At 32.7% G+C, this 19,668-nt stretch overlaps 3 protein-coding genes across 3 annotated transcripts; all 3 read right to left on the minus strand.

Moving 5' to 3' along the window:
* Nucleotides 1-3,081: 3,081 nt before the first annotated feature.
* Nucleotides 3,082-4,700, minus strand: LOC114409111 (protein JINGUBANG-like). Its single transcript, XM_028372425.1, has one exon. The coding sequence runs from the start codon at nt 4,678-4,680 to the stop codon at nt 3,313-3,315; it is 1,368 nt and encodes a 455-aa protein (XP_028228226.1). The 5' UTR covers nt 4,681-4,700; the 3' UTR covers nt 3,082-3,312.
* A 4,633-nt stretch (nt 4,701-9,333) lies between these two features.
* LOC114408084 (putative RING-H2 finger protein ATL12) lies at nt 9,334-10,110 on the minus strand. Its single transcript, XM_028371205.1, has one exon. The coding sequence runs from the start codon at nt 9,875-9,877 to the stop codon at nt 9,389-9,391; it is 489 nt and encodes a 162-aa protein (XP_028227006.1). The 5' UTR covers nt 9,878-10,110; the 3' UTR covers nt 9,334-9,388.
* Nucleotides 10,111-11,300: 1,190 nt separating this feature from the next.
* Nucleotides 11,301-17,436, minus strand: LOC114409117 (carotenoid 9,10(9',10')-cleavage dioxygenase 1-like). Its single transcript, XM_028372435.1, has 13 exons — nt 17,328-17,436; nt 17,102-17,239; nt 16,806-16,908; nt 15,266-15,525; nt 13,862-14,041; nt 13,600-13,678; nt 13,402-13,483; nt 13,210-13,272; nt 12,967-13,105; nt 12,608-12,857; nt 11,940-12,004; nt 11,663-11,821; nt 11,301-11,555 (listed from the first exon to the last, which is right to left on the minus strand). Exons 1-13 carry the CDS (start codon nt 17,424-17,426, stop codon nt 11,445-11,447), a joined length of 1,728 nt encoding a protein of 575 aa, XP_028228236.1. The 5' UTR covers nt 17,427-17,436; the 3' UTR covers nt 11,301-11,444.
* Between the last annotated feature and the right edge of the window lie 2,232 nt (nt 17,437-19,668).

The raw sequence follows: 19,668 nt of genomic DNA on the forward strand, positions 1-19,668 counted from the left end.
CAGGAATAGATTGCTCATGCTAAGTCGAATAGTTTAAAAAGGAAAGACAATTAATAAAAATGCCAAGACCGGACAAACCCAATTGGCCTACGATGCATGTAAATATGATATTCATTACCAATGCACTGATATTAGTTCTACCCACATCTGTTAATTACTTGCCCCTGATGCCTCACGTTGACAAGCCTATTTTAACTACCTATCTTCCAAATGCCTTTGCGAAGATTCAATAATTAAAATGCATTAAGGTTAAATTCTAGATGTTGCTTAAACGCATGGGCAGTGAGTTATCATTCTATGCCTAACAATGCTAACCCAAGGATTCTTTTCTTAGGATGTTCTGTTAGGTGTTACCCTTTCCCAAGTGTATAACCCCTAAAACTAATGCATGCATTAATTCTTAAATCCTTATTTGGAAATACTCTCTCCCGAGCGAATAAAACCCAAAAGAAATTTAAGAACAAATGCAAGATAACAAGAAAAGAATTAGAACAGAAAAACTTGGAAAAAATTCCCTTTGCATTGATAATTCTTGAAGCACACCGTACATAGTTGGCTTTTTAGGCCTGCCAGGCCCTAGCTAGGGGATTAGCCACTCATGGCCATTGAGGGCTTACAAATGGGGGTGAAAGAAAGAATGGGGATAATAAAAACAAAGAATATAAGGAAAGAAGGGAGAGCTCAGGCTTGGAGTGCTGAGAACAGTGCTCTGAGATGAGGTGGTGGTTCCTTGGGACTGGCTCTCTATTTATAGTTGCTGAAGTGGGCTTTTGGGCCTTCATAGTCGCGCTCAGCGTGACACCTTGCGCTTAGCGCGTTCGGATCGCGCGCTCAGCGCGCCTTGCAGGCTTAGCCTGTGCTTCTATTGGATCGCGCGCTGGGCGCGTAGCTGGGCTTAGCGCGCGTAACGGTTTCTGCTTCCTCGTGCTTAACGCCACGCTTAGCGCATGCATTTGGTTGCTCGCTCAGCGCCTGACGCGCGCTTAGCGCGAGTGTTGGGCTGGGCCTGCTTCAAAACTCTTTCTTTCTCTTCATTTCTATTGCCCTTTTTGCTTAATGTAATCTCATTTTTCGTATCTGCAACCAGAAATTCAATTTAATTACTTTATCAACTTTTAATTGTAAATAACTACTAAATAATTAATTTTAGGCCAAAATTTGACTATTTAACTACTATTAATTTGTAATTATTTAGCAGTTATCAAGTATCGTCAAGAGTAAACCAAGGTCCTGCATTTGGTTTGGAGGATGAACTTGTTGAGATCAATGGTTCTTCTTCTACGGGAGAGCCATAGAATGGTTCTTCCGTGGATCGAGCCATCAAAATGTTTGAGATGTCCATATACCCAACTTCTTCTTCTTCATCAGAATAAGACTTTTCTGCTTCTGTTGAAGATTATTCAGATTGTTCTTTAAATTCATCCCAGTTTCATTAGATTTTTTTAAAGTTTCTGGCTTTTCTCTAGTTGATAATTGGGAATAAGGATCCTGAGAATCTTGAAAGTCATGGGTATCTTTCTTTAGAGTGTTTTCTAATTTTGTGGGAGATTCAACTGACTCTTGGGAAGAGATATTTAATTTTGTAGGTTTTTTCTTTGGTGGTTCTGATTTTTTCTTATAAGCAGAAGCTATAGGTAAAGACCATGATGGACTAGCTTTGGGAAAAAAGTAATCTAGAGGATTTTGGGATGGAGAATAGAAAGTAGGAGAAGGAGGGGCTAAAAAGGAGTAAGGATCTAACATAGATTTTTGTTTTTCTATCATCTTTGACTCTATGTCTTAATCCAGATCCAAATGCTGGACTTGGGCTTTGAGCCTCCTTATTTCTCTTTCCTTGGCGTCTGAAACCACTCCAAAAGTGGTCTTTCTTCCTTCTTCTTCAAGCTTAGAAATTTCTTTGAAAAGTTAATGATATTGTTTCTTCATCCTTTCAGACAGATATTGTAACCTTTCATCATTTGTGCTTGCTTGGGTATAGATCTTGTCAATTTTCTCATCTATCTTCTTCAAGGGATGATTCTGGGCTCTAGCATTATCTATCTGTCAGTTTAAGACTTCTTCAGCTTGGCTAGGAGATTTAAGCTTCCCTTCTAGTCCTACTTCTACAAAAATTATGTAGAACTTAGTTGAAACTTTTGTCATTAGGTCTGTCTTTCTGTCAAGAGATGGAACGCTGTAGGTACTTTAAGGATCTTGAAAGATGGATGATGGATGATGGATGATTCCATTCAAGAATTTCTGTCAGCCTTTTCTCCTTCCAAGAAGGGATATCTCTTCTTTATTTCCGTCAATGGTCCATTTTATGATAAATTAATATTACCCTCAATCTACTGAATGTGACTGATTATTGTACCGTACTCTCTCACGTGTCATAATCACCTTCCTTGCTCCTTGGGTATACCCCTACTCTCTCTCGCAGTTATCACCATTCACCTTCCTTTTTGTCTTTGCGTTGTACGTTACACAAGTCAAGATTGCTGTCACGAAGTCGTCCATTAATGGCAAGTCTGCACTCGATCTGCAGCAAGTACTTGTTGCATTCCTCGCTAGCTACTACACCACCGAAGAGCGTTGGTACGTAATTCTTCATAAATCATCCATGTACAGAAAAACAATGCTAGCTACTACGTGTTCACATGGTTTTCAATTTCAATTGCCATTTTATCATCACAATGCATGGCATTAGGAAAATTTTCAGAAAAATGTGACTAAGGCAGTAAAACCTTTATATTATATGTATTGCGGTGGCAATAGCAGGTATATCATATATAGAGACAGCAATTTAAAAACCTTGCACATACATATATATCAACTCATCGGCTACCGAAAAAAAATACTAACTCATTCATTTTATTTATTTATTTAATAGTAAATTTCAATTCATCCTAAACCATTGACGCATTCTATGCGTACCCATATACTGTTTTATTTCAAGACAAGGTTATTAAACTATTTAAAGTAAAGTAATAGCAGCTAGCTAGTTACGAACTAACTAACAATTTCCGTATATATATATACTCCTATACCTAAGTATAATACAGAGCTAGAAGAGATATTACAAGAAAAATGTGACATGCTTGCTTCCGGTTATCCTTTTACTCCTTGAGCTAGCGTAGGGGAAGACATATTTATCAATGATGATCAAGGTTTTTTTTTTTTTTTAAAAAAAATCATCTCGGTCACGGTTTAATTTCCATGCCTTCTTTGATATTGCGAGAAATTGCAAATAAAACGTTATCATAATTACTGTGGCCTCAGACATTCTAAAAACCTTCACGTTGTGGCGGGAAACCTTGCTGCTGACTATTAATCCTACTGAAAATAGCTACCTTGAAGCTTCTTCTCGACCCAGGAAGGCGACAGAACCGGGCTCATGTCGTAGTCCCTAATCTTGACCCTAGTGGCGGCTTCACACTGGTCACTATAGTCCATGCACATCTTTTCATCCGGCAAAACCTTAATCCTCCATACCTTAAATGTCTGGTCTAAACTAGCACTATACACCAAGAACCCCATCACAACCTTTTCCATCTCGAGGCACGCAGCCAAGCACTTCACTGGCCCTCTATGTCCATCCAAAACCGTCAAACACTCGTGGTAGCAACTCCCTTCCTCTCTCCTCCAAACCCTAATTGTCGTGTCCTCTGACCCACTGAATATCATGTTCCCAACCGTTGCTAGACAAAGAACCGCAAAACGGTGACCCTGCAAGAACCCTCCGTGGTTGAACCTATAACACAACCTTTCCTTCTCCCAAAAATTTATCATCCCATCTGAGGAACCTGAATAGAGGAAACAGTGGTTGAACGAGCAACTCAATGCAAGGGCATTGACCGGTGAAGGTTGGAACTTTAGAGTCATGGTAAGAGTGTGAGAGTCTTCAGTGTAAACCCTTCTCCATATCTTCACCGACCCGTCAGAGGAACCGGTGAAAAGACAACCATCGTCTTGGTTCACCAATATGGCGTTGACATTATCCTCGTGTGCCACGAACGAGTCAACGCATTTTCGATCTGAAACACGCCACGCCTTCACTGTTCTGTCGTGGGAGCCAGTGTACAAGAGACCCTCAGAGTGGTAATAAGCCATGCAAGACACAGAATCTTTGTGCTTTGGCGTGTTTTTTCCTCTTGAAGGGAACAAAAGAATAGAAGTTTTTCTAGGGAGTGTACCTACTTTCTTGGACTTGAAGCTATCCGAAACGGTGAAGGTCCATATTCTTATCTTGTGATCCTTGTGCGTGGAGAAAAGCATGTTGCTATAAGCCAAAATGGCTCTCACCTCACCAGAGCTTGCTTTGAGGTACCCTCTGTCCATGCAATCTGGTTGCTTCCACACGCGAATTCTACTACTATTTGAGCCGGTAAAGACTAAACCCTTTGAAGCTGCAATTGCGTAGATGTTACCTTCGTGGCGGTGGAGCGAAGCGATGCAGTGATAAAGAAGAGAAGGTGAAGGGGTTGGGAGAGGGGAAAGTGTCCATGGTGAATCTGGCATTATCATAGGGAACATGCCATCGGAAGTAGTAGTGCTTGAAGGCCTTGGAGGACTGAACTGAACGTCTTGTTCGCTAATCTCTCTGTGGGTTTGGACGCGAAGGTGAACGGGGGATTGTGGCGGTTGTTCTGGCTTTTCGGTGTCCATTAGGCTGAGGAGGGTTCTCTTGCCATAGAAATCCATGACATGGTGATGGGAAAAGAATAGGTTCTTGGGATTAAAGAAACTAAACTACTACTATAGTACGTAGCTATAGTATAACTTTACAATTATCCTTCACCGTTGGGATATAAACAAACATAATAAGGGTTTGGATGATGGGTGGCGTGTATTTATTAAGGTATAAATGTTTCTCAACTGTTCTCTTATTGTCGTGCTCGAATCTGCATGGTTGGACCCGAGTGACCCACCATCACCCATCTTTGGTTCAGTTTTTCTTTTTCCATGCTACTGTAAGAGTAAGACCGAGGAAGGGATTAAGCAATATGTCAAAAAGTCTCATAGGGGAACCTCTGAATAAATTGATTTTCTCCTTTGTTAATATAGATTAATCATCGATGTGAAATTCTTATCTGAGATCAATATATTAAGCATCTATGGAACTGTATATAAGTCTTATGCTTAATTACACTTTAGTTACCTAATTATAGTCAATATGCAATTTTGCTTCTTAACGTACAATTTTTTATTTGAATTTACTCCTTAATTTTTTAAATAATACAATTAAGTCCTTCAAATTGTTTCAATTAATTGCTGGGATCAAGCCATCCTATCAGTTTGTTTCCTTTACTTAAAAATTTGACTTTTTTTCCCTCAAAATATGAATGAATTGAACTTGTTAAACTATCTTATAAAACAAAAATTGGTCGTAAGAATCAGATTTATATTTTACATGGAGGTGAGTTTGAATCTTAATAACAATATAATGATGTCGTTAATAAACAATTTATAACTCCTTTTATAAATACTTAGTGAGTCTATCTTAAAATATGTCCTGCTCTTTAATGAATTCTCGAAATTTAATTTATTTAAATTTTTTTATAAATAAATAATTTTTTACTCAAAACTTAGCTCTATATATTTTTTAATTTATGCCTTCATTGGCCTTTGCTGCTAGCCATCCACTCGTTTGTCGTTTGGCCTAGAGAAGAGTGCAGGACAAACGTGGAGGACAATATAACGTCGAAGTATCAATTGGGTAGTTCCATCATCAAGCTGACCAACTACGAGAGGAACTTTCCGATTTCTATTAGTATGTGGCTGGTAGAATTTTAATGTTCAGCATTGAATTTTGTGAATATTGGTTACCGGATACGTAACTTCTTGTGACTTGTTCATGTTGAAATGATTGTTGTAACTTTAATATTACCTTGTGAAGTTAGAATATAAATTTCACCGGCAAATTAATTGACTGCCAAAAGGGCTTATGGAATATGCAAATATGGACTTGATTGCGGAAGAACTCTGCGTGTGGATTAGCATCAGATCGATATGTTTAATTAACTTATAAGTAACATTCTCCTAAAAAAAAAACTTATAAGTAGCGTTATTTTAATAACATTTTTGTTTACATTCTTTTAAATATTTGTTTATCATACCACTTATCTCGCATTGTTATTTTCTATATTCTTTCTACTTATTTTTTTCTTAATTTTGAACATTCTTATATAAAAGGGTATATATCGAGTTGAGTTTATACCTATTACCTTATTCAAACTAACATTAACAATATTATACAATAGTGTGAAGAAGGAAAACAGGTTAGAAGGCATGTAGGCTCTGTCACTAAAATCCTTGTCAGAGTTGGGTGGTTCAGTTGCAACTGTGGTTATAGCGTCCAACGGTAGCAGTTCACTGCATTTAATGCGGTGGCTGGTAGTACTACATCAAATGATCAACAATCTAAATTTCATAATAAAATAATAAAAAAGGAAAAATGGCACGAGGCAATTGCAATTTGCAACTAGGAACGTTCGTGTCACGTATTGGAATTTGAAGTGAATTTATCATTATTTTTTGCTACTTAAAATTTTGATAAAACAACTATTTGTATTTAATTTGATTGAATTTAACAATATATGAAAAAATGTGGCAATTCAATTTATTAACATTATATCGTTACCAATTTTTTTTATTAACTATTAAAATTAAAAATATGTATAAAATTACGATTAAGATATATTTTATAAGATATATATATATATATATATATATATATATATATATATATATGTATATATATAAACAAATTATATTAATATTAATATATTGTATTACGTAAAATGTTATTTACCAAATTAAAATCAATTCTAATATTATTTATTAAAAATATAAATATCAATATTAAATTAAATTGATATGGAATATAACACTTAATTTGTCACTTTCATTAAAAAAAATGTACTATTTACTAATGTCCTTTCCTTATTTCTCAGGATTAACCACGCCGTTTGGGAGAGAAACCACGCACTGTGCGGACAGACTGGCCAATGTAAACCTGGTGCTAGAGCCTCCTAGTTTCAAGGATCACAATGTATCTAACTATGTCTTAAACTGTTAAACATATGAATGAATAACTATGGTGGTCTATGGTACTGTGTAATCAAAGTTCAAATACCCTATAGTGTGATATGTGGTGCTTCATGTGAAATGAATAACTATCTTGTGAGTAGGGGCGGAGCTATAGTGTGAAATTAATGCTTGATGTGACTCTTATGCAACATTTTATGTGTAAAATAACATTATGAAAGGACTTTTTAATAATAATGGGCATGGATACTTCAAAAATTTTAAATTTCATTATTTCATATGCAATTTTTATATGTATAAATAAAATGTTTTTTTTAAATTCACCATTTTATAATCTAAATGGATAAATGACTCATTATAATAGATTATTAATTTATGCAGCACAAATTAATAATTAAAAAAAATTGTATCAAACCCTCTTATTCTCTTATATCAACAATGAAAATATTTAAAATCTTATCACTTTCGTAAGTGTCAAAGCAATTAAGTATTACGACGATAACAAGTTGGTTGACTTAATATTGATGTTTTGTTCATAAGAAAACTATCACTTGAATATGAATTCAATATTTTTTATGAAGAGATTAGATGTTATATGGTTTGACTTGACTTCATGCTGAAAAGAGTTCTCCCTCACACTATTTTTACTTTTATTTTTTTAAAAATATTTTGCATAGTGACGGTAAATAAGAGGATCGCACTATCTAGGATCATAATCTCATCTATCTAGGATCATAATCTCATCTGTTTTGTTGAAAATAATTAAAATTCTACTTCGGTTAAAATTAATCTTACATTAAAATATATAAGTGAGGAATAACCTTCATCTCTTAAACTAACTTTTGGGATTGAGTTAGGTTGAGTTAAATCATGGAACCTAAGTGAAAGCATAGGTTTCATGATTTATAGAGTGGAAGATGTTGGCCTCTAACTAGAAAAGTAAATGTTTGAGCTTGAGAAGCTTCTGGCCTAGTGAATCCGTAAAACTCACTAGGATAAGTGATATTATTAAACCAGACAAAGCAACCAGCAATAAAACAAAAAACAAGACAATGCGTGAGGCAGCAGCCGATATAAGACTTAATATTTTCCTAACATGTTTTATGTAAATTCCTTTCTTGTTTTGCAAACAATTGGACTGTTCTTCGATCCAGTTATCCTTCCCCATTTGTGCAAACCTTGGAACATTAGCAATCTCAGACATGCACCTCTTCTCCGCAGGATTATTCAGTGCCGTAAACGAGTTTTCTTTCTCATTAGAACTCGAAGTCCCATGAAACCTTCCACTGGGGTCCGTGGATTCCAAAGGACAGGAACCGAACCTCGTGCTGCAAACTGTTTGAAAATAAAATAAAAAATGAAAGAAAATAAATACGAAGAAGATGCATAGTCTTGAATTAAATAACAAAATAACAATAGCTAAATAAATTTAATTGACAACACATGAATAATACATTATAACATACAATAAGCACAAGGAAGAAATAAATTAGGGGAAGAAAGATATAGTTTGAGTTGAAGCGCGTAAACGTTATCCTTAGAGAGAAAACGCCCCCACTGCACGGGTAAGAAATTTTGATTGCGCTCCTCTCCCAAGGTACGACAACCCGTTGGTTCCGATCGTATACAGCGAAAGGATCCCCGAACCTTATGAACACCAATGCTCTTACTCTCAAGAAATAAATTATTTTATAAGAGAAGAAATAGAAAATTTTGGGAGAAAGAGATAAGACTGTAGCTCTGCTATCTTGTTAGAAAGGAGGAAAGAGAAGATATAGGCACAAATCACCTTAAGCAACAAACAAAACATGACTGTTGAAAATATGATCGTTGAAAATTAACCTACAGTTGTCAAAACTAGTTGACTCATTCAAACAAAATCTTAAAAAAATCTAAAATAAATATTTTATTTTATAAAATAAAATTAATATAATTAATATATATTTATAAATTTTAAATTAAAACACAAATATTTACCGACACAAACATCATTAATCATCTCACTATTCAATGACAACAGGTCCGAAGAATTAAGATCACTCCACCTGCTCCTCGTAAAAACATCAGAGATAACTATCTTATGATTCATCACGTGCTCATGTTTGTTCCACTTTGAAGCACCACCACCTTGGTCAACAAGTAGTGGTTCTTGTTTCTTGCACTTGCCCACGTCCCAAAAGCCTTTTCTCGATGACCCTCGATTAGATGGCTCTCTCTCAACGAAGATTTCAAGGTTTGGAATATCCTCCGTGGGATTCGAAGGAACTCGAAGGAACCTCGAGCTTAATGAATAATTGAGGTTCTTCATGTCCCCTGCTTCAACCCTGCGTCTACAAAGAGGGCACGTAGAGTGGCTTTCAAATCACTTGTCAATGCAATTCATGTGGAAAGCGTGCTTGCACTTTGGAAGAAGCCTTAGAGTCTCCGTGTCCTCAAATTTTGAGAGACAAACCGTGCATTCTAGGCCTTCTTTGGAACCCTTAAGGGAAGAAAACTTGAAGTAAGGAAGTGTTTCAATTACTTGTTTGTCAATACCAGAAACTCTAGACCTTGGTCGAGTTAGGCCCTGAAAGTTTTGGAGATTTGAGTTTTGCCTAAGGAGTTCATGAGGGATAACTCGACAGAATTTAACATAGAGAAGTAAGAGAAATGCTATGGCAAACATTGTGGAGAGAACTGCTATTATTATTCCCTTGCTTGGATGAACCATTTGAGGGAGTTCTGGCAGGTTCTTTTCTTCACTATCTTTGGCTTGGGATTGAACATTGGAGGGGAGAGAAAGAACCAGCACGAACATTATTAGCAAACGGTTCTTAAAGGGGTTGAACTTGAGGGTGTTACTGTTACACATCTTCTGAAGAGAAGATCTTAATTACCAGATTTTGGTTCTCTCTTTTTTATTCTTTTCTTACTAAATAAACATTTCTGAGGGGAAATCAGTAATGGCTGCTACTACATGATTGGCATAACATAGCATAGCATCTCTCCACTGGTGTTTGTCCAACGAATGCAGACAACTTTGGAAAGCTTTCAGTGTTGTCTTTCTATTTTACTATAAAAGTCCCCACCCTAGGCCTGCACGCTTTTTATGCTGTTGGTTTTTGTAGTGCTTTGTCTTGGTCAATTAATTAGAACATCTTCTGGTCGATGAAGACAAAAGCATGCATCAGCTTGGAGTCCTGTCTCTGATCCAAAAAACGTTGTCCATGATTGACATATTATACAATAGCCATATGTGATTAGCATATGGTCGGTTTCTGTCAATCATTGCTCCAATTAACGCTTGTTGAATCTGTATTGTTTACTTTTTTTTTTCGTATTGAAACTTTGTTTATTGGAGAAAATAAACGATGCTTATGCAAACTCGACAAGTGCCTATATAGAGAGAGTTGGAGTGTCATTTTAAGGGACATATACCAGTAGCAATTAGGTAATTTATCTCTATTTGAGCTAACCTTTCATGAAATAAAATTTATAACAGTTATGATTAACAAATTAATCAATTACGTACACAAACTTTTTATTCAACAGCTTTTTTTCCCTAATTGAAAATTCTAATTCTTTAAAGATTCCCAATTAAAACAAGCACTATATTCAAAAATTGGTGAGAAGAATATCTTATTTAATTGATTCAACAGAGTCTGAGTTATTATAAATTCATTTGATACTATTTTTTATTGTGACAAAATAAAAAAATGATTCAAGAATCTTTAAGGTCTCATAATTATTGATATTTTTTTCGAATATTCTCAATCATGTTGCTTTATTCCAAATCTAATCCTTATTCTAATCTCCCAATATAGAAAAATCAATCTATTAAAAGCAGCTAGCTTATAAAGTCATTAAAATTAGAGACAAGTTTAATCAATTTAAAAGAAATAAACTTGAATTAACAATAACAATTCAGATTATACAAGGTTAATGTTAAGGTTAAGATAACTCATCTCCTAACAGCAAATCCTGAGTAATTACAAGACCTCAGTCAATATCAACAATAAACTATATATGTTTCAGAACTTCCGTTAATCTTTGTTACTACACGCAATTTTAATTATGATCATTTCAATTTTCTCTTAAAATAGCTACTCAGATAGACTTGAAAAAAAAGAAGAAAAAATCTACTCAGATGTATTGTAATTCATTCAATGCAGCCCTCCTTACATTCTTTGTCTCCATGTGTGTTATAAAAAAAAGTAGTAGAAATAACAAAATTCACATGCTAATTCAAGAGGCCTCTTAATTCTTAATTTGCCAATTACCATTTGCACATTAAATATCTATAAGAGAAATAAATATAATTTACCCTTTTATTTTATATAACTGTACTAAGTAGATAATAACATGAGATACATCAGCCATCAACATTAGTGACTAGAGTTGCAAATTAATACGGACAACACATCACAATCCTACCGCGCCTACAATGAGAGTGGCATGAAAGCTCCGTGAAATCCATATGGAACTCTGAAAGGCATGGTAATTTTGGCAACTGCCTCCCCAGAAAACTTCTTTGAGTCAATTATATGAACCTATTAAGAAAAATAAAGAAATTAAGGTGCTAGCTAATATATGATTCTTAGCTGGATCATTAGATCAATTAACTTGTACATGACCACACATAAATCAATTGACCTACTTGAGATATGCCGGTATCTTCATTGTGAACAAAAGTGATTATCCAACCATCATCTTCTTCAATACCACCTTCTTTAGGGACAAAGGCAGATCCAGTGCAAAATACGTTTCTTTCAAACCTATGGTATTCCACCCTTATAGGCTTTTGTTGTGTATCTCCCTGATTTGCACATTTGAAAGTTGATACTTTTAACGGGGAAAAATGTGTTTTTTATATGTACATATAAAAGAAAAGTAATCACATAATCAAATTCTAGGTATTTCATGCCATCTTTTACCTTTGGAAATTCTGAACATGGTTCTCTAAAGTATAGCTTCACTAAAGCTCCATATTTAGGAATATCTAAATGGTCAAACATGAAACGTGTTATCAATTACGAATCTAAGTTTATAGTAATTTGAGTGTTGGTTCTTTAAAGACTTTGAGACCTTCACAAGATCAAAGAACCAAGAACGAGTACAATAAAGTACAAAGTCAAGATCTACAGCAAGATTTTACGTGGTTCAACAATGTGTTTACATCCACGACAAAATGCAGTTCATCATCATCACATTCATCATGGAGATTACAAGTTCAATACAAGTAAAAGCTAGCTTTAATCTCTCTTGATTTTTTTCTAACAAAACCTCTCTCAATTTCCTAGCTCTCTATTTCCTTTTGAACTCTCTTTCTCTCTATAAAAATCTCCTTATCTTCTCATTTACATGATCAAGTATTTATAGACACAAGTTGCTAACTTTAGGAGCAAAAGATTTTCCTTTGGCGCCAAATCACCAGTTCAGTTATGACAACTGAATTTATGTCATGTATGTCTACCGGGATGACATCAACTAATTCAATCCTTCACATTTGTAGCTTTGTTGATTTTGAGTCACATTCCACATAGGGGTTATAGTAATTGTTAAATAGTTAAAGGATAGAGAAAAATGTGTTTTAAGGAATTACCTGCAGCATAACTTGCAGCGGGATCAACCACTTGTGTGTATCCGTATCTATTCTTAATTCCTGTAAAACTTGCATTAATTACGGGAAAATCCATAAACTGTTCTGGTCCAGTGATATATTTTTCCTTAACCTCCCCACTTTTTATGTTTAATCGCCATTCATAACACCGAGAGAACATCGTAGATTCATTTAGACCATCTTCAGGTCCTGGAATTATTGAATCTAATGCTCTACAACCCCACAACACAACCTGGTACAACGTATAGAAAGTTTCTCAATTTTGCAGCTAATTGCCTAGATCGAGTATCTGAAGAAGTTCTTGGTTAGCTTCAAATATTAATTTCTTGTGGACAAGTTACCTCATGACCATCCTCAAAGGAATTGATGATATGAAATGTGCTATTAGGTTCCACCTCAAACCACTGGGTTGATTTTTCATCACCATAGAGTGGCATTATCCCAATCCTGGCATATTTTTCCTTCTCGTACTTGATTAATCTACATGCAATAATATGGAATGCTAATTTCATCTACAAAGATTTTATCATTTTATGTCATAGTCTACATACATGTGTGTGTAGTCAATATGTATTTATACTCACGGGCCTCTTTTAAGTAGTCTGTTTGAATCTACAATCAGTGGAAGATCCAATATCGCTATATACCTGCTAACCAAAAACATAGCCATGATTGAAGCATTAGTTTCAATACGACAATTGTCATTCTAGTCAATATAGCCTTGGCTTATAATTAACTTCATTCTTTGGTTTGATAATGAATGCTACATATTATACCTGCTTGTGATACCTATATCATGGCATAAAGAGCATCTGTCTAGTTTTATGTCTTCTTTATGAACTAATTCCTTTCCATCAGCTGAAAATGGTTAATAAAGGGTATATATGTTATCAATATCACACATCAGCACAACCATTTTATCAAAATCAATGAGTACTACAGTATATTATTAGGAGTTTAAAGCATATATATACCAGAAACTATTCCAATTTCAAGATAAGGTTTAGTTGCATCTACGCCAAAAATAACCAGCTCTCCTGTGCCTGGAACTTTCTGTAGTATTAAACATATCAAGAAATTTTTATTAAGCACACAATAATTGAGAGTGTGAGAGAAAATCTTAACCTTCGTATATATAGTTGTATAATAACTAAGATTAACTCTACTCACAGTGACACTACAGTCACACTACTTTGACTAGATATATACCACACACACGTTACACGTAAAAGAAACCTTGGGGTGACTGGCGAAAGGACGATTCCATGCTCCATTGACATCCCAGTATTTCAATGTACTTAGTGTGTAGATGTCAATTTCTTGCGGCATGTGATTCTCCGAAACCGAGTAGAACTTGCCCGAATGCTCAAACACATTGGTGTTGCTATAATCTTTATTCAGTTGTCCAAATCTCAACTGTGAATGAAATCCACAAGGTGAAAATTCAAAACTAGCTCGTTTGTGAGATAACTTAATTTCAGGTAACCATGCATGAACTCTCTCACACCAGAAACTTAAAAGGTACTAATAATTAGGGGTTGAATTTGTCTTAATTACTTTGATCTACCTGTATATAATGGTATTGTTTAACTTCATTTTTATTTGGGATAATTTGAAAACCCCATAATAATTTAATAAAATTCTTACTATTTATAAATGCACGGCTATTCAACAAGGGTTTCAATTGACATATTTTGCTTTAGAAATATACTTGCTAATCTTAACTAATTCAATACATATATAATTGGGCACTTCATGCATGTTTATTTTAGTTTGATTTTTGAAAAGAACAAAAATGTAATTTTTGATCTATTATGTTTTAGTATTTTTTTTACTTTGGTGTATTAAGTTTTAAAAAAATTATTTTATACTTTTGTTTTTGAAAATTTTATTTTAATAGTTTCTTTTATTTTCCATTAACAACATTAGTAGTGTTCCATTTAATGCTTAAAACACTGACAGAACACTAGTCTTTTAAAAAAATGAAAAAAATAATTAAAATGAAAATTTTAATAAAATACATTTTTAAAATTTAATGTATAATATGAAACTTTTGAAAATATAAAAGATTAAAATAAAAATTTTAAAATTTAATGTATCAAAATAAAAAAATATTAAAACATAATAGACCAAAAATTATATTTAACCTTCTAAAAATAATTGCCTTTTAAGTTTTCTTTGAAACTTTTTGGAAAATAATTAGTTGTTTGTACATGAAAAATATTAAAAAAGATAAATAATTAAATTTGTTTTCAAAAATATAATGCATTAACAAATTGATTCTTGAAAGATGAAAAATATAAATTTAATTTTTAAATGCATAAAAAGTGTGATAAATTAATTCTTAAATTTATGAGATCATTTTGTCATTAAGTTATAATATTCAATGATCAATTTAAAAATAAATTATATATTTTAAAGATCAATTTGATAATAAGTTACAAAGTTTAAGAATTAATTTGTCATTAAATTATGTAAGACTAATTTGTCACACATTTAAATTAAATTTGAATTATTCACCTTTTAGAAATTAATTTGTTAGTATCTCACATTTTTATTGACAAATTTAACTATTTATCTAATACCGTTTGTTATCTTCCAAAGACTGATTATTTTGAACATGTGCTTAAAAATGCTGACCCCGTTTAGAAGCATAGAAGACAAAACGGCCAATGAATCTCCTTTTACGGCAGGGAGAAACAAAGGCTTGGCACTTTGTTTCTCAAGCTTGTAAGTTTCAGTTTCAACATATCTGTTGTTGTAGACGATGGTGTAGCACCCGTCACTTTCCCTTTTGAAATACAAAGCATGAAGCATTCCTTCTCCTTCCACCCACACGCTATTTGTCCTCCCCAAGATAGACTTGGATGATTTCAATCCTCCAAAGAGTGGGTTTGGTCCTGTACGTATATATAGCAATATACAAAGATGAATATAAATAAATAGATTTTAGTTCTTTACATTTACTTACTTTTTCTTAAAATTTAATTTCTTTTTTTGATTTTTTCTATCTAGTTCTTTCTTTTCCATCACAGTATTCGTCACAATTTTTCACTTGCACTTCCTCTCTTTTATATTTCTTTTCATTCTAGCTACTTCATTTTATTTAGATGTGAAAAAATATTACATTAAATATAATAATTAAACAAATTTGTTTATATGAAAAGTGTTAACAAAATATTATTTATTTTCGGTTAAAATTTATCAGAGAATACAAAAAATTGTAAGTCTCACTTTATTTATATAATTATAATTTTATAAATTTTAATCAATAGTTTAAAAATTATATTAAAAGAATTGTGTTCCTAACCCTACACTTGTCTAGATACATAGCAAGCAGACTTGTGTTCACTTTCTTCTCATCAAATCTTGAAAGGATTGAATGCATCACTGCTGGAACAACTTATTCATTCTTTTTAATTGTGCTAGGGCCGAGTGAAAATGAACAAATTATATTTTATCCTTTCCCACGTCCATAGTGTGTAAAGGCAATTTCTGATTGTATAGTTAGACACTCATGTTCATTTTTTTATATATCAACAAAAACAACTTCATAGATAGAAAATACAGGATATAAAGGATCGATTAAGGGGTACCAACACTTACAAATTAAGAGAAGTATTTGGTATAATAATATCCCCTATTGTACTAGAGAATATATCCTCCAATCCACTAGGCACTTAGTTCATGATTAATTAAGAGAAAATGTTAAGGCACGTCATATAATTTATGGGAAACTGTTATGCTAGAATCAAGCACAGTTAATTACGCTTATATGAAAAAACATATAATATAATAAGGCAAAACAAATTTAAAATAAAAACATTTTTATTAAGAGGTGAAAATTTGTATTATTTATTATTTTTTATGTTCTCTTATGATTTATATAATAAATATATTTTTTAATTCATTAACCAATTAATACTCTAGAAAATTATTTTTTGACACTAGTTAGCAAAATGTTACATAATTTTTTGACAAAAGAATTTATTATTATTATTATTATTATTATTCATAAGATGGAAATTAATTCATTTCGGATAAGATTATTATGATACTTTATTTTTTTTTAACTCATAAGGGATATAATAAAAGTGTGAAAGAATTTTCTTTTCATTTCCCCATTTTAAGCACATGCATGCACCCAGCTAGAGTTCAAAAATTCATAGTACGTACGGACCATTTCTAATGAAGACACCCTCTGGAAAGTGATCTGGTATGTCACCTTCAATGTTAGTGATAGCCACGGCTTCCCCTAACTCCTCCACCGGAGCAAAGTTACTCTACAAAAAGAACACTATATATTAATTAATAAATTAAAATGATGGTTAGGGCGTACATTTGAGACTAAAACACTTTTTTTTTATTTGATGGCTGCTATCCAAGGTTCCAACTGAACTGAAACAATCCTACGTCGGTTAATTCGCACACGCTCCATGGTTGAGACTAAAACACTTTAATCAGTTGGTACCTCACCTGAGATGGAAGCACAAGCTGGTCGACAAACTCAAATGCTGAATCCACAACGGCGTTAAGAAATTTCGATTTGATGTCTGTGAAGGTTTTGGAAGCATCAATTTGCAGTGGAATTTGAGGCAACGCTCTTAAGATCGGCTGCTCATGAAGTGAACAACAATGTTTATGCAACTCACACAATTGGAAGTTAGGATTTGAAAAGCTATATAGAGACAGATTTAATTACCTTGAAGGCGGAGGAAAGTCCTGAAGTTATGATAAAGGGTCGTTTCTGAACGCAGCAGTATTTAGGTGCAAGAGTCATGTATGAAGCTGCCAATGCCATATGCGTTTCCATTAACTATAAATTGTGTGTTTCGATGCAAGACAACCAGCTTCATAATAAATAGTAAACCAAAGTAAACATTTTTAAAAATATTAACAAATGTGAATGATATCTTTTTTTATTCATAAGAATCAAATTTAAGTATAAATAACTTATGTAAGTTGTTCAATTAATTAGATCTTTGATTATTTATGAGGTGTTTAGAATAAAGAAATGTATATGTCTACTGTTTATTACTCAAACATTTTACATTAACAAAGAAATTAAAATCATTTTTTTACATTTTTTATACAGGCACGAGAGAGGAGTGTAAAATAATACTATACAATGGAAAAAAGATAAAGAAAAAAGAATAGCGTTATAAAAAGAAGTGTAAAAAATAGTTTCCAACTGCATGTGGAGCTTTCCCTTGTATCGGAATATTCCTTCCAAGTTGCATTTTTTGTCAGTGAATACCTGGACCGGTGTCTAGTAGAAGTCTAGAAATCAATATATCTAACTTAATTAATTGAGTTAAGATATGTAAATTTGTAAATTCTTTTATATTTGTTTTCGATTCATTACTACAAATATAAACAAAAAAAATAGTAGTTAGAAGTTCATTAACTTACAATCTCATTTCTGTTGTAAAAGATAAAGAGAGAATGTACAATTTTTTTTTATATTATGAATTATCATTGGTTTAAAATGTAAAGATATGTTCTTACCAATTAAACAATTACCATTTTTTATACTAAAATAAATTATATGTTTATGGTTACTCGTTTGATTATTCATCTCTTTTTATATAATTTTATTTAAAATATTGTATATTTAAAATAACAACATAATATATTATATTTAAAATACTGTATATTTAAAATAACAACATAATGTATTATATAAACGAAAGATCGATGCACTACTGATTATATATATAAAGTTTTTATAATATCAAAATGTTTCTTAGCATAATGTATCATAATGTTGGCGTGCATGAATTGTACTAACAATTTTATTTTTGTTAAATAATTTTATATTAACAGAGACAAGCCTAATAATAAACCTTTAGTATGTGGGTTTTTTTACAGTGTTATTAACTCACATGCATAACCAGACTGCATGTGTGTAATTATATGTGGAGAAAATTTCTAAGCATAGTTAATGACTAATGTGGAAAGGGGGTATTGTTTCAGTTTGTTGGTTTGTTTAGCCCTTGTCTTTGACATGTACGTAAGTTATTCATTATCTGTAGGGGATCGATGAAGAAGACAATAGGAATCAACAAAGGAGCTCTTCTAGCCAATGGATCGATACACTTATATATTTTTAAATGCATGGTTGCGATATTGTAATAAATATATATTTAGGTGTGTACGATTTTGCCCAATGTTGAGTTTGGATGGTTCACAATTCGCATAGAGCTTTGAGCTGTATTTTGTTTTTAAAGAAAAAGGCATTTTTTTTCTTGCATTAATTAGCTAGTGGGTTACCTGCCGGTCATTGTCTCTAATACGCACAAAAGCTAAACAATCAAATTAATTATAAAGTTAAAAACCAAGTTATTGAATGTAAATTATAGGGTTGGCTATTGATAGATTAGGTTAAAATTATATGTTTTTTTTATAAGCCATATATACGTACTTCTCCAAGCATCATGTTGATCTAGATAATTGCTTAAAATTGTAAAGCTCATTCAACTGATTACAATTATTTTAGAAGTTATATGGTAGTTTACCGGACAATTTAAAGCAATTATTTTAACGCAAGTAGTTTGGCCCTGAAGTTGCTTTCCATCAGCAACGACGTAGTAGGTGCACACACAATGTGATCGTGCATATATACTGCAGTTTCGTACTACAATGATATAATCCACTTGCATATGTAGAATCTTATTATAGATGTTAAAATAGCAATAAAAATACAAATGTTTTCGGAGTAAAAAAATAATTAAACGTACAAATAATTGTGGTTTAAACCGTATAAAATAGCCAATACAAAAATCAAACATATAAAATAGCAATAAATATGGTTTTTATCATGTCTTGATATTGGTATATATCAAAGTGATTTTAGATAACTTTTTTAAATGATTAAATCCACAAAAGGAGTTACCCTTACAATTAATACGGCATTCATTTACTTGATTTATTATTATTTTTATATAATTGATTTTAGATTCTTTTTTTAATAAATGAAAGAGAAAAGATTAAATTACACAAGTTTTTTCCTCAAATTTAAGAAGATTACATATATCTTTTAT

This window comes from Glycine soja, chromosome 4 (assembly GCF_004193775.1).
Source record: "Glycine soja cultivar W05 chromosome 4, ASM419377v2, whole genome shotgun sequence".
Classification (NCBI taxonomy): Eukaryota; Viridiplantae; Streptophyta; class Magnoliopsida; order Fabales; family Fabaceae; genus Glycine; species Glycine soja.